This window comes from Delphinus delphis, chromosome 9 (genome assembly GCF_949987515.2).
Source record: "Delphinus delphis chromosome 9, mDelDel1.2, whole genome shotgun sequence".
Lineage (NCBI taxonomy): Eukaryota > Metazoa > Chordata > Mammalia > Artiodactyla > Delphinidae > Delphinus > Delphinus delphis.
This window is the reverse complement of record NC_082691.1, coordinates 59,273,643-59,288,169: the sequence shown is the minus strand read 5'-3', so window position 1 is coordinate 59,288,169 and position 14,527 is coordinate 59,273,643. Positions and strand designations below refer to the sequence as shown.

Sequence of the window (14,527 nt, the reverse complement as noted above, 5' to 3'; positions counted from 1 at the left end):
GGGATATGTGTTAAAGGAAGAGAAAGTAATCCAACCTTGCCTGATGGGCCTTAGGAAGCTTAGACCAGTGCAACTCAAATTTTATTAAGCGCATGATCACCGAAAGACTTTGTTAAATGCAGTCTGATTCTCTGTAGGTCTGGAGTGGAGCCAGAGGTTCCTTATTTCTAACAAGCTCCCAGGAGATACCAATAGTGTTGGTCCAAAAATGATGTTTTTGTGTAGGAAGAGTTTAGACCATGGTTCCAAAAACTGTGCAGGAGGCTACTGAGATGCTAAAGGTGCCATTAACTGAGAAAGTTTGGGAACCTGTGGTTTAGCCACTTGGTAGGCTGATAGGTGGTAAAACCACAACTTCCATAGCCAAACTGATGAGGCTGTACACTTACCAGCTGTATGACTTCAAGCAAGCCAGGTAGTCTGTCTCTGTTTCCTCCATTATAAAACATAGTAATAGTTTCTACCTCATAGGACAGCTATGAAGAGTTAATATATTTAAAGTGTTAAGCATTAGCTGTCCAATAAAACTACAGAAATGTCTACTGCCATCACTATCATCATAATTACAACTATGAGGTGAAGGGGAGTGAGACAGAAAGTTTTTGGTACAGAAGGGAGGAGATATGGTAGGTGTGACTGAAGGGGGCTGGAAGTGCAGCCGCTTCAACCCCAACTGAAAGGCACTGGGTCCCAGGCTGTTAAATACTTCCAGGGCAAAGAGCCAGAGAAAAGGAACAGGTCAACTCAGAGCTGCTTTTTATATTCTAACTAAAACTACTTAACTAAAACACTTCATTTGCAAGTGATTTTTGTTGTTGTAATGACAAGAATTTTTAAAAAAAAAATAAGGTCTGAATGTGCAAAAAAATTAGTTTCTAATGTGAAAAATCCTCTGATAGCAAAATACAATTACCCAAGGTGTGCCTATTAAGACCCCTTCCATCTCATTACCAAATCTAAGCATGTCAGCAAATGAGCACAAGACTCTAACACTGCTTCTCATGGGTTTGCAGGAGGGCAAAGCACACAGATCAGAAAGAACACTCTACTAATTAAACTGAAGCAGATGACTACAGAAGAGAAGAGCTTGTCACATGTAACATCTGTGCCAAGAATGATCAGATTAAATATGCAAAATGTGAAGTAAAGGTGTGATAAAGCAGTAAGATGATACTCTAGACTTCATATAGGCTACCAAAGTTCTGACAGTTTTCCTAATTATTCCCAGTAATGGATATAGGAGGCCAAAAGGCAGAAGAGAGAAATACATTTTTCTCCATTATGGGTGTTGAGCACTAGGGCTAAAATCATGCCTGTCTGAACACTGATCAGTTTCTGCAAAGGTTAATAGCAATTAAATGCAGCAAACTAGATTAAATGAGAAACAGGTCATGATACCGCTGTACTTGCAAAGAGCATGATAAAGCATTTCTTTTAAACACACCTTAATGACCAGAAAATCCAAAAAGCTATGAGGAAAAGGATCTATTAAATGGTGAAGAAATCTCTTAAATGAAATAAAAAGAATGCCATGCCATGTAAACTGATTCAATTATCATCAGTACTGTACTGCTGAGAGATTAAATACTAATGATGTCTACAAGAGTATTTCTCTGAAAAAGAAAACTATGATACACACACTTCTTCCTTTTTCTTGCTAAAGATAACGAAGAGTCCACTTTATAACTTAAAGTGGGATATAAATGCAAAACTGAAAAGATGCACACCAAAGCATAACACTGTCATTAACGCTTTGCTTCTTGCAACCTGGTACATCTACAATCAAAAGAATATAGTAAATTACTCTGTGATAATTAAGATTAAACTATCTGTGACTACAGTTAATACTGTATTGTATATTTGAAAGTTGCTAAGAGAGTAGATCTTAAAAGTTCTCATCACAAGAAAAAAATTATAGCTGTATGATGATGGATGTTAACTAGACTTGTTATGATCATTTTGCAATATACACAAATACCGAATCGCTATGTTGCACACCTGAAACATGTTATATGTCAATTATAGCTCAACTTTTAAAAAATTTTTAAAATTAAACTATCTTATAACTACAATATTCTAAGGTCATTCTCTCAATAAATCCTACAGTATAAGTCTGAAGCATATTAATGGTTGATTTTTCAAATTTAAATACAAGCAGATTTTTCAAAAAATCAAGTAAGCAATCATGTGCACACACGAGCATACACATTCTCTCTTTCTACACACACATAACTCTCTACACAGGACAAAAAATAAAAGGGACAGGCTCAGAAAATAGAAATTCAATTTACTTTACTATCCTCAGGGTCTTCTAAACCATCAGGTCGACTTAGATTTCGGGCAGGCTGGCTGCAGACAACATTATCTTCCAGTCCCCAAGAGGGTACTCTCACAGGTGGCCTTTGGATTTCATCTGGGTAAAAAGCACCATCTGCTCCATCTGAAATAAAAATTTTGGAAGGGTAGGGTAAAAACCTGGTACTAAAATTAGAATCTCCGTGTATAGCTATGATGAACAGAATATAAAGAACCACTTTAGTGTATCCAAAAAATGTCTTTTTTTTAACCCAAATGATCTTTAAAAATAAGAACTATGTGCAATAAGCAAATAGACTCCTCATTCATGGTGTACTGCTTCTAGATGAAGCCAGTTAGTGTTAAACATTAAAACTGCTTATTATAAAGCAAGATTTCTATTAGAGTTGATCATAACCAACAGTTCTCTAATCCCAGGAAGATACAAACAAAAAAAACCTCCACATTCAGCTAACCCCAACCAAAAATATTTTAATAACCTCTTGTTTCCTGTGTTGCATAAGGATTACCAAACTGCAGAACTGGTTGTGTATCTGGCACTGCAGGAACATGACCATTTTGCTCTGAGCTTGTGTTGAAACACTGTGAGATCTGCTGAGGACTCTGGGAATTCTGACCCTCCAATTTCCTTTCTGCTTGATTTTCTATACTCCTTTTAAGTTCCTAAAATTAACAAAAACAAAGGTGAATAAGCAACCAAATATTTTTAACAAGAAGAGCATTAAGTATTTAGCCAAAATATAACAATAAAATGATTTCCCTATTATATTTAAAGTACACAGTTGGAAAGGCTGGTTCTCAACTTCTCATAAATGTCCCTTCCACATCTAACAAAATCAGAAAGCAGGATAAAGCCCAATATATTTTCAAATTTATTTGTGCCAATAAAGTACCTTTTTTATTGCTAATTGAGAGGAAATTGCGAATCTCTTACAACTTAGCTATTAGTAAAAATCACAAGACAAAAAACAACTCAGACTGCTTCCCTGGTAAACTCTATCGAACATTTTAAAAAATACTAATCTTGTATAAATTCTTTCAAAAACTAGAGGAAAAAAAAGTCTCAGCTTACTTTACAAGGCCAGTATTATCCTGATACCCAAACCAGTGACATCACAGGAAAACGGCAGACCTCAACTGCAGACCCTCACGAATACTGATGTAAAAATCCTTAACTTAATTAAGAAATCAAATTCAATATTAGAAAATAATACATTGGGACTTCCGTGGTGGCGCAGTGGTTAAGAATCTGCCTGCCAATACAGGGGACATGAGTTCGATCCCTGGTCTGGGAAGATCCCACATGACGCGAAGCAACTAAGCCTGTGCGCCACAGCTACTGAGCCTGCGCTCTAGAGCCCGTGTGTCACAACTAAAGACCATGCCTAGAGCCCGTGCTCCGCAACAAGAGAAACCACCACAATGAGAAGCCCTCGCACCGCAAGAAAGAGCAGCCCCTGCTCGCTGCAACTAGAGAAAGCCCACACGCAGCAACAAAGACCCAACACAGCCAAAATTAATTTAAAAAAATCATGACCAAGTGGGTTTTATCACAAGAATGCAAATTTAGTTTAACATCCAAAAATCAATGTAATTCATCACACGTTCATAGACTAAAGGAAAAAAGCATACAATCATTTCAATAACTTCAAGAAGAAACATTTTATAAAATTCAACAGGCATCCATGATTTAAAAAAAAAGACATCTATAAAAACCTACAGTGAATCTTAATGGGGAAAAATTAAATGGTTCTACCTAAGATCAAATATTAAGGCAAAAATGTCTGTTCTAACCACTTCTATTCAACATTATACTGGAGTTTCTTTTTTTTTTTTTTAATTTTTTTTTTTGCGGTACGCGGGCCTCCCACCGCTGTGGCCTCTCCCGCTGCGGAGCACAGGCTCCGGACACGCAGGCTCAGTGGCCATGGCTCACGGGCCCAGCCGCTCCGCGGCATGTGGGATCCTCCCGGACCGGGGCACGAACCCGTGTCCCCTGCATCGGCAGGCGGACCCTCAACCACTGCGCCACCAGGGAAGCCCTTAATATTTATTTATTTGGCTGCACCGGGTCTTAGTTGCAGCACTCGGGATCTTCGTTGCGGCGTGCAGGATCTTTTAGTTGCTGCATGCGGGATTTAGTTTCCTGACCAGGGATCAAAGCCAGGCCCTGTGCACGGGGGAGCGCAGAGTCTGGAACATCAGGGAAGTCCCTATACTGGAGGTTCTAAACAGTGTTAAGATTAAGGCAAGATTAAGATTAAGGCAGACAGACTGGAAAGGAAGAAGTAAAACCATCTTTACTCACAGATGATATCATCATAGAAGTGGAAAATCCTAAGGAATACACTAGAACTAGGAGAATGAGTTAATTTAGCAAGGCTGCAGTATATAAGGTCAATATATAAAACCAACTGTACTACCATATATCAGCAAATGAAATTTTTTAAAATTCTATTTATAGTAACATTCATAGATAAAAATTAAATACTGAGGAATAAATTTAGCAAAAGATGTGCAAGGTCTATAAACTAAAAGCCACAAACATTACTGAGAGAAATTAAAGAGAGCCTCAGCAAATAGAGAAATATACCACATTCATGGACTGGAAAACTTATTTTTATGCTATGAATTCCCCCCAAATTGATCTACAGATTCAATGCGATCCCAATCGAAATTCCAGCAGGCTTTTGTATAAACCTGACAAACTGATTATAAAATGTACATGGAAACACAAAGGTCCTTGAACAGCCCATTTTTAAAAAGCAGAACAAACTTCAAGACTTACACAATCTGATTTCCAGACTTATTATAAAGCTATAGTAATCAACTGAGTACAGTCTTAGCCTAAGGATAAACAGACCGGGGGTAGGCAAACTTTCCATAAAGGGCCTGATGGTAGATATTTTCAGCTTTGTAGGACACATAGTCTCTGTCACAACTACTCAAATCTCTCTCTGCTATTGCAGTCATAGACAACACCTAAAAATGAATGGGCATGGCAATATGCTTTAATAAAACCTTATTTACAAAAACAGGCCACAAGTCAAATTTGGATGTAGGCCTTAGTATGCTGACCCCTAATATAAATCAATAAAACAGAAAAGAGATCCCAAAAATATACCCATACTCTTGTCAATTAATTTTCAACAAAGATGCAGAAGTAATACAATGGAGGAAAAACATGTTCTTTTAAATATATGATGCAAAAAACTGGATATCTGCATACAAATAAAAAAATTTTAACTACATATCATTCCTTACACAAAAATTAATTTTAAGTAGATCATAAATCTAAACCTAAGAACTGAAACTATAAAATACACTGGATTAAAAAATAGGAGAAAATCTCTGTAACCCTGGGTTAGGCAAAAATTTCAGATAGGACACATACAGCATGAACCATTAAGAAAAATATTGCTAAACTGTACTACTTCAGAATTAGAAGCTTTTGCTCTTCAAAAGATAGTATTTTTAAAAATGAAAAGGCAAACCACAAATTGGGAGAAAATATTTCCAAAATATATAACATAGAAATTGTATGTGGAATATATTTTTTAAAACTCTTAAATCCAAAAAAGATAACCCAATAAAGAATCAGGTGAAAGATCTGAACAGACACTTCACAAAAGAATATATATGAATGGCCTGTAGGCATACGAAAAGATGTCGAGCATCACCAGTCAGTCATCGGGGACTATCTGGAAAAAATGAAAACACTAATCTTAAAAGATACATACACCCTAATGTTCATAGCAGCACTATTTAAAATAGCAAAGGTATTCATGGAAGTAATCCAAGTGCCCATTAACAGACAACTGGATTAAGAAGATGGGTGTGTGTGTGTGTGTGCACTTGATTCAATAAGTCAAAGACAAATACTATATGTATGGTATCACTAATATGTGGAATCTAAAAAATAATACAGACTCACAAATATAGAAAACAAACGTGGTTACCAAAGGAGAGAGGGGAGGTGGGAGGGACAAATTAGGGGTATGAGATTACAGATAAAAACTACTATATACAAAATAGATAAGCAACAAGGATTTACTGTGTAGCATAGGGAATTATACCCATTATCTTGTAATAACCTATAATGGAATATAATCTGCAAAAATACTGAATCACTATGCTGTACACCTGAAACTAACACAATATTATAAATCAACTATACTTCAATTAAAAAAATTTTTTAAGTTTAACATTAAAAAATAATAATTAAAAAAACACTAGTCGTCGGAGAAATTAAAACTAAAACCACAATGAGGTAACCTGACACACTCACTAGAACGACTAGAATTAAAAACTGACAATACCAAGGGCTAGTGACTGGAATGCTCACACACTGCTGGTGGGAATGCAAAGTGTACAGCCTTTTTGGAAAACAATCTGGGTGTTTCTTAAAAACATACACTTATATACCATATAAGCCAGCAATTCCCTTCCTAGGTATCTACTCAAGAAAAATGAAAACACATGTCCACAAAAAAAAACTTGTAAAAGAATGTTCAGAGCAGCATTACTCGTAACAGCAAAACATGAGAAATAATTTGAATGCCCATCAGCTGGTAAAAGGATTAACATCTATCAATTAGTGAATAAATTCTGTATGACCACATTTATGTGAAATGCTAGAAAAAGTAAAACTACAGAGTAACAGAAAGCAGAACAGTGGTTGTCTGGGACTAGGGGTAGCTGGAGGAATAGACTACATATGAGCATGAGGGAACTATGTGCAGAAATAAAACATTCTATAGTTTGAATGTAATGGTAGAGAACTATATGTATTTGCCAAAATTCATCAAATTGCACTTAAAATGAGAGAATTTTATCATATTTAAATTGCACCAGGGACTTCCCTGGCAGTCCAGTGCTTAAGACTTCGCCTTCCAATGCCGGTGGGGTGCAGGTTCAATCCCTGGTCGGGGAGCTAAGATCCCACATGCCCCACAGCCAGAAAAACAAAACATAAAACAGAGCAATATTGTAACAAATTCGAAAAAGACTTTAAAAATGGTCCACATCCAAAAAAAAAAAAAAACTTGAAAAATTAAAATTAAAGAATTCAACCAAAAATATTACCAAAGATACAAGGATGAAAATTTTCATCTGTAAAGTAAAATTCAGCTGGTTTTGCTGATTGTCATCCCTTGGGAGTAGAGATGACACTCTATGTTAACAAATTTTTACCTATAAAATGACCTTAAAATAGAGTAAGTGGCCTTCAAATAGAATAAGTCATTATCATTGAAAGCAAAACTGGTAAACATGAAAAATGCAAGTCAATTTAGGTTTGAAAAGAGAAATGGGAATTAAAAGTTCTTCCGAAGTACGTGAAAAGAGTACAGAAGGCATATGAAATATAACATATTGCAGGATTGGGAAGTGAATGATTTACTTAGAACACAGGATGCATGTTAAGAGTAGAAGAAATGCAGCTAAAAACACAGGTTGAAGGGCAAATGTGCCAGATGTGTCATACAGTTTACTACAATGGGCCTAACAGTTCTTGAACAATAATAACACACTGAAATGGTCCTTAGCAACGTTAATCTAGCAAAACTATACTGGGCACAGTTGAAAGTAGAAATAAATAATCAGGGGGGCAGCATGACATGGTTGATTGGAGTCAGACCAGAATTTGCTCATCAGCTCCAGCACAAATAACCCTGAGGAACTTACCTTTCCCAGGCCTCAGAGTACTGAGAAATGAGGGGAGTGTTTAGAACACAGCAGGCCCTCAATGGATGTTCCCTCATCTCCTGTCAAGACTCAAAAACCCCTGACATACCACTATAATAATTCAGGATGTTTAAGTGGAAATGTGCAGAGAGAAAAAGGGAGAGAGTAAATTTTTAAAATATTTCAAAGATGATTCAAGAAAAGTGAAAAAAGGGCATGAAAGCAGCAAAAGAGTTAAGAGACGATAAAATACTTCTACAAAAGTGTAAGCAGGGCTTCCCTGGTGGCGCAGTGGTTGAGAGTCCGCCTGCCAAAGCAGGGGACGCAGGTTCGTGTCCCGGTCTGGGACGATCCCACATGACGCCGAGTGGCTAGGCCCGTGAGCCATGGCCGCTGAGCCTGCGCGTCTGGAGCCTGTGCTCCGCAACAGGAGAGGCCACAACAGTGAGAGGCCCGCGTACCACCAAAAAAAAAAAAAAAAGTGTAAGCAAATCAATTTAAAGGAGCATGGTTAAGTTCTTCTGTAAGCAAACAATAAACTACTTAAATGGAGTCAAGGATTTCATCAAAACATTTATGCATGCACTGATAGAGCCAAGGAACTTCATGGAGAATTCCAACCTAATAGAGTTTCCTCTAGGTTCATACTCCACTCCACTACCATCAAAGATGAAATAAATCCTCTGCAAATAGTATAAGGGTAAGAAAAGGAGGAATAAGCAGCTTTGATTCCTCATGGGGTAAACTGGAGGCAGGGTGAACAGAATACAGGAACATGGACAAAATAGTTATGATTAGGTTGTTTGGCAAATTAGAAGACTGAACTCTTGACTTAGAGAAGATTCTTAAATTCGTATTCACAGTGCATGCCTCCCCACTCCAAAAGGATCCATGTTTAGAATTCAGGAAATCCATAAACTTAGATGAAAAAAAAAAAGTTTATATCTTTTCACTAACTTCTAACTGAAATTTAGCATTTTCTTCAATTATGAATGTAGGCAAAAAAACACAGCAACAGTTGCAGTACCTTTAATTTTGTCACCCACAAAACATCACAGATATACTCAAGACACCTTCCATTAATCATTTATAAGTATATACAAATATTACTCTTCTATTCTTAAAAAGGAAGCAGATCATCTGGAAATATGAAATGATGATTCAGAAAAATCGCTAGTCAGGTACCTGATGTTAAACAACATTTTGAAATAGTTTTACTTTAAAAAAATTTTTTTATTTTAATTTTTTCTCTGGTAATCGTTAATAAAGTACTTCCCACCATCATTTTTATCATTATTTGCCATTGTGTTTGTGCTTTATTATTTTCTTTACTCGTCCCTTTTCATATTTCTAGTAAAGGGCTTATACAGAATATCTGAAATAGTATGAAAATGATAATTCTAAATAGTGGTTTTGGAATGACATGCAAAAATATGATACTTTAAGGTATATTAAGTTTCTAAATAAATTTAAATTGGTAGGGTTTTTAATCCTAAATTACTTCATACTATTAAAAGTTATTTTTAAAATATATATTTTTATAATATTAGGGAGCTAGTTACTTAAAAAAACTATAGTGAGTTTTTTTTTTATAGTGAGTTTTTATCCACACATATGTTCAATATTTTTTGAGTATCTAATATGCAGCAGGCACTAGAGATTTAGGAATAACCAAAACACACAAAAATTCCTGCCCACGTGAAGTCTTTATCTAGAGCAGGGCAGATGGACAAGAAACAAAATAAGTAAAATACACATTCTGTTAGATGGTGATATATCCATTTTGTCATTTGCTCACTCAACTAATGCTTAATGATCACTTGGTTCATTCCAGGCACTGTCTGGATGTAGGTTTCAGTGCTTAACAAAAAGGACTTAATTCTAACTCTGCAGAGGATTGTGGTAGGAGTGAGGGTACTGAGAAACACTGGGGGAGAAGACAAACATGAAGCAAGTTGCTGAAATAGCAAACAGAAATTCTTATAAATAGAGCCGTTAGAAGTAATATAAAACTACAGTGTCAGTAGCAGGGAAATCAAGAGTAACTCAAGAAGACAGGAAGTAGAAAGCAAACTGGCCTACTTCTATTGTATTCCTGACAGGGCAGGGGATTAATTGACAATAAAACTGCTGATCCCACTACATTTCTTTTACCAAATATTTTTATAAGCAAATGCTATAAATTATGTTTGCCCCATTAACTTGTTTAGTCATTCAACAAATATTTAACTTCAAATATCAGGCACTGTACTAGAGCCTGCAAATACAGTGGTGAATAAAATAAACATAATCCCTCTTCTTCATGGACCTTACAATTAAGCAAAGGGAGTTGTTAAGAGAAATAAGCACAGAAATATTAACTACAAATTATGGTGCTATAAAATAAAAGTATAGCTCCCAGGTTTAATAAAGGTACCTAATTTAGACTGAGGTCAAAGAAGTCCTCTCTGAAAAAGAGAGATTTAATCTGAGACTTAAAGAATAAGTCAAGAGTAGTAGGAATAGTTAAATATTCAGAGGAAAATAATAGGAATTATGGGATATACTTGAAAAAATACCACTGGCGGAAGAGAGAAGGGAATTATGGTTGAACAGATAAAATAAGATGGCACCGGGACTTCCCTGGCGGTCCAGTGATTAAGACTTTGCCTTCCAATGCATGGGGTGTGGGTTCGATCCCTGGTCAGGGAGCTAAAATCCCACATGCCTCACGGCCAAAAAAAAAAAAAACCAAAAAACCAAAACAGAAGCAAGGGGGCTTCCCTGATGGCGTAGCGGTTGAGAATCTGCCTGCCAATGCAGGGGACACAGGCTCAAGCCCTGGTCTGGGAAGATCCCACATGCCGCGGAGCAACTAGGCCCGTGAGCCACACCTACTGAGCCTGCGCATCTGGAGCCTATGCTCCACAACAAGAGAGGCCGCGACAGTGAGAAGCCCGCGCACCACGTTGAAGAGTGGCCCCCGCTCGCCACAACTAGAGAAAGCCCTCACACAGAAACTAAGACCAAACACAGCCCAAAATAAATAAATAACTTGGAATATAGTAGGTGCTCAATAATTATTTAAAAAAAAAACACACAGAAGCAATACTGTAACAAATTCAATAAAAAAAAGACTTAAAGAAAATTAAAATAAGATGCCACAAAGTAACATCTGTTGATTGCTGGGTGAGAAGTACAACTGAGTTCGTTATATTATTCTCTTCTTACATATGTTTAAATTCTTCTGGGACTACCCTGGCGGTCCAGTGGTTAAGACTCCGTGCTTCCACTGCAGGGGGCACAGGTCTGATCCCTGCTTGGGGAACTAAGATCCCACATGCCACATGGCGTGGCCAAAAAAATTCTTCTTTAAAAAAAAAAAAGTTTACAAAAAATTGTAGGCAAGAATATTCCTAGCAAAGTACATGAACAAGGGCCCTGAAACAAGAAAGCAATTCATGAGTTGTAAGGCCCGAGTGACTACAACAGTTCTCAAAGTGTGGTCTCCAGACCAGTAGCGTCAGGAACTTGTCAAATGTGCAAATCTCAAGCCCCACCCCAGACCTACAAATCAGAAACTCTGGGACTGGAAGCCAGAAATCTGTGTTTTAACAAATACATTGTAAAGCAACCATACTCCAATAAAAATTAATTTAAAAAAAAATGTGGTACCCTAACAAACTATATTAAATGAAATTATATGAACATAATGTGAAAAATGTATTCAAGATAATCTAGTCCGTGGCATTCTATATATATGGTTGACCTTTCCCCACAAAGGCACAAGCTCTGCTAACTTTTGTTTAGCTTATAATAAGTTATGACTGTGAGAGGCCCACGTACAGCAAAAAAAAAAAAAAAAAAAAAAAGTAACAGGCTCACTTCCCTTCTTTTCAAGAAAATATCTGCCAAATACCCTAGGCTGAATAACCAAATTTTGTCTATTAGCCATTCTTTAAAATAGAAATGATGTGCCATGTAAAAAGAGGCTAGTTCAGCTTAGAACTCAATCACACAGTGCTTTACCTTTAAAGGTACTTTAATGCCACTTTACTTCATTAGGCAAAAGTGCTTTGGGAGTACTTCCTATTTCATCACACAGAATATTTAAAACACCCCCCAGGGTCAAGCTTCAATAAAATTAGTATTTTACTGTTTCATCATCTTAAGTGAAACTTTTTTTTTTTTTTAAATTGTGAACGCATGGTTAGGATGAATACAGTAACTACTAGTGCAGTTTGGTGCCACTGCCTTGTTTCAATATTAATACACCAGCAGTTTTCCCACCACTGCTTTTATACCAACAGTGCAAATGTAACAGAATAGGGAAAAAAGCAAATACTGTAATATTACGAAAACCGTTTTATCTTTGTAGACCTCTGAAAGGGGATGGGGATCCCCAAAGGATCACAGACCATACTGTGAGAAATGTTGCACTACAGCATATTTTGTATTATAAATGTATGCTCTGAATGTTAGGTTACGCTACAAATCATTAAACAACTTCTAAAATGTTTCCTATTACAAAAGAAAACCAGATAAATACATTAGTCATAATTTTAAATTTGTTTACTGTTCTCTTAAATTTGAACACTGTAAAATTGTTTGTTAAATACAAACTATGTAACAAAAATCAAACTAAGTTTCAACACTTGAGCATTTTTCTCCTAACAAAATAATTTTAAATATTATTTAACTAAAACCATTTTCCACCTAAGTCTTAACACCTGTTTGTCTTTTCTTTAGTCATTTAACTTTAAAAAAAAAATCACCCTTACATAACTGTAAAATGTGTGTCCCTTCATAAAGCTGTATTATCATTCAGTGTCATATGAAACTTTTTTTTAAGTACACTGTTCAATACCTTCTCCCTGGAGAGGTTTTCCAAATATGAAGTTAGACCATTTATCTTTTCGTCCTTCTCTGCCAACTGAAGCTGAAGAGAGAAAGAAATTATCATTATTTTTCATCATCTACTCTCTCCTTACCCTTCAAGAGTTAGTTTATACCATTCTATCAAAATAATTCCTATTACCATATCCATGTATTTTCCTTGTTCTTATTCTTTGACATCTCTGAATTACCTGTCATTATTGACTAACTTCCCTTACTCTTAAAGCTTCTCCCCCGGTTTATGTGAAACTGCACCAACACTGTCATCCTCTCATGCTCTTTTTTTAAAGTCTGCTTCTTCACCATTACAAATATAGGTATTCTCCAAAGTTTCTTCTTTGGCTTCTTCTCTCTACATTCTCTGTAAACTCCCTTTCTTCTATGCCTTCAACAATCATGCTCATATGAATAAACCACAAATATTAACTCATGTGCCACACTCTCTTTCCCAAGATCCGAATCTGCCTTTTTAATTGATGGGTAAACATGTTTTCACTGTTGTCCTTCTGCACTGTAAGGGTAAAATGTCCCAAACCTACTTTCATACTTTTGTTAACTGATATTATTAATCTCAGAGCCCACTGTGATTGAAGCTAGGAAACTATATTAAACACTCCTTCTCCTCTTCCTCTACTCTTCATTTTCAGTCTCCAAGTCTTTCATTTATCAACAACTACCCATTATTTGCCTATTACAGCATAAGCATTATGGATACAAATAAAACTATTCTTCAATGGTTTTTCCCTAAGGCTTTCCTTGATAGATTCAATGGTAGGTGATTGGGGAAGGTATCCTTTATCAATTCATTCTAAGAATATTTGTACCTAATTTTCTTACCTTCAAAAACCCTTCCCACCTGTAAATCCTCTCAGTGCTACCAAATTATTTTCATAAAGACCCACTCTGGTTGGGTCCCTTTTCTCCTAGAAAATTCTTAACAGCAAATAGCACCCACATTCCAGTTTAAGTCCCCCCAAATCTGGCTTCAACCTATCTTTCACATCTATCTACTCCATCACAGATACTGAAGTCCTATTACTCAAGACTGTCACAGCTCCCAGATTATGCTCTCTACTTCTGACCTCCAAACCTGTAATGCTTTTCCATCTGTTTAGAAAGATGTTTCTTTCTTTTCCCAGCTCTGTTTATCCTCCCCTCCTGTTTGGTCTTTCACAGGTCTAGTTTCTCCATAATACCTAACTCCTAAATATTCCATTGGAAACAGCCCTAAAGTACTTGGACTTACAGCTTATGTAGAACTTCATCACATTTTGCCTTGTCTCGTGGTATTTGTGTCTAAGCAGCACAAAATAAGGGGAAAGGCACTAAACAAAAAGCCAAGCACCATCACCAGTTGTACAACCTTAAATATGTTGTTTAATCTCGATGTTAATTTTTATCATTAATGAAATAAAAGTATTATTTAGCTTCCCATGGGTTTGAAAGATGATTACCTAGGTTGTGAATGTGAAAGAGTTTTGAATATCATGATTACACTTCTAGCACTCCTTACTAGATTATAAACTCCTTAAGCATAGCATTGTGTCTTACTTATATGATCACCCACATTATAGCTAACAGTGCTTTATATTTAATAGGCTTCAATAAATATTTACTAAATTGTTTTTCCTAATCAATCTGCAAAAATAAA

At 36.2% G+C, this 14,527-nt stretch overlaps 1 protein-coding gene across 3 annotated transcripts in view; it reads right to left on the bottom strand.

Moving 5' to 3' along the window:
• TAX1BP1 (Tax1 binding protein 1) overlaps positions 1–14,527 on the bottom strand; it is a 90,313-nt gene that overhangs the window by 10,770 nt on the left and 65,016 nt on the right. For all 3 annotated transcript variants that reach the window (XM_060020651.1, XM_060020650.2, XM_060020652.2), the window contains exons 14-16: positions 12,848–12,919; positions 2,796–2,979; positions 2,292–2,440 (exon numbers count right to left, since the gene is read on the bottom strand). In XM_060020651.1, coding sequence (XP_059876634.1) covers positions 2,292–2,440; positions 2,796–2,979; positions 12,848–12,919 — 405 coding nt within the window. The remainder of the gene's footprint in view (positions 1–2,291; positions 2,441–2,795; positions 2,980–12,847; positions 12,920–14,527) is intronic.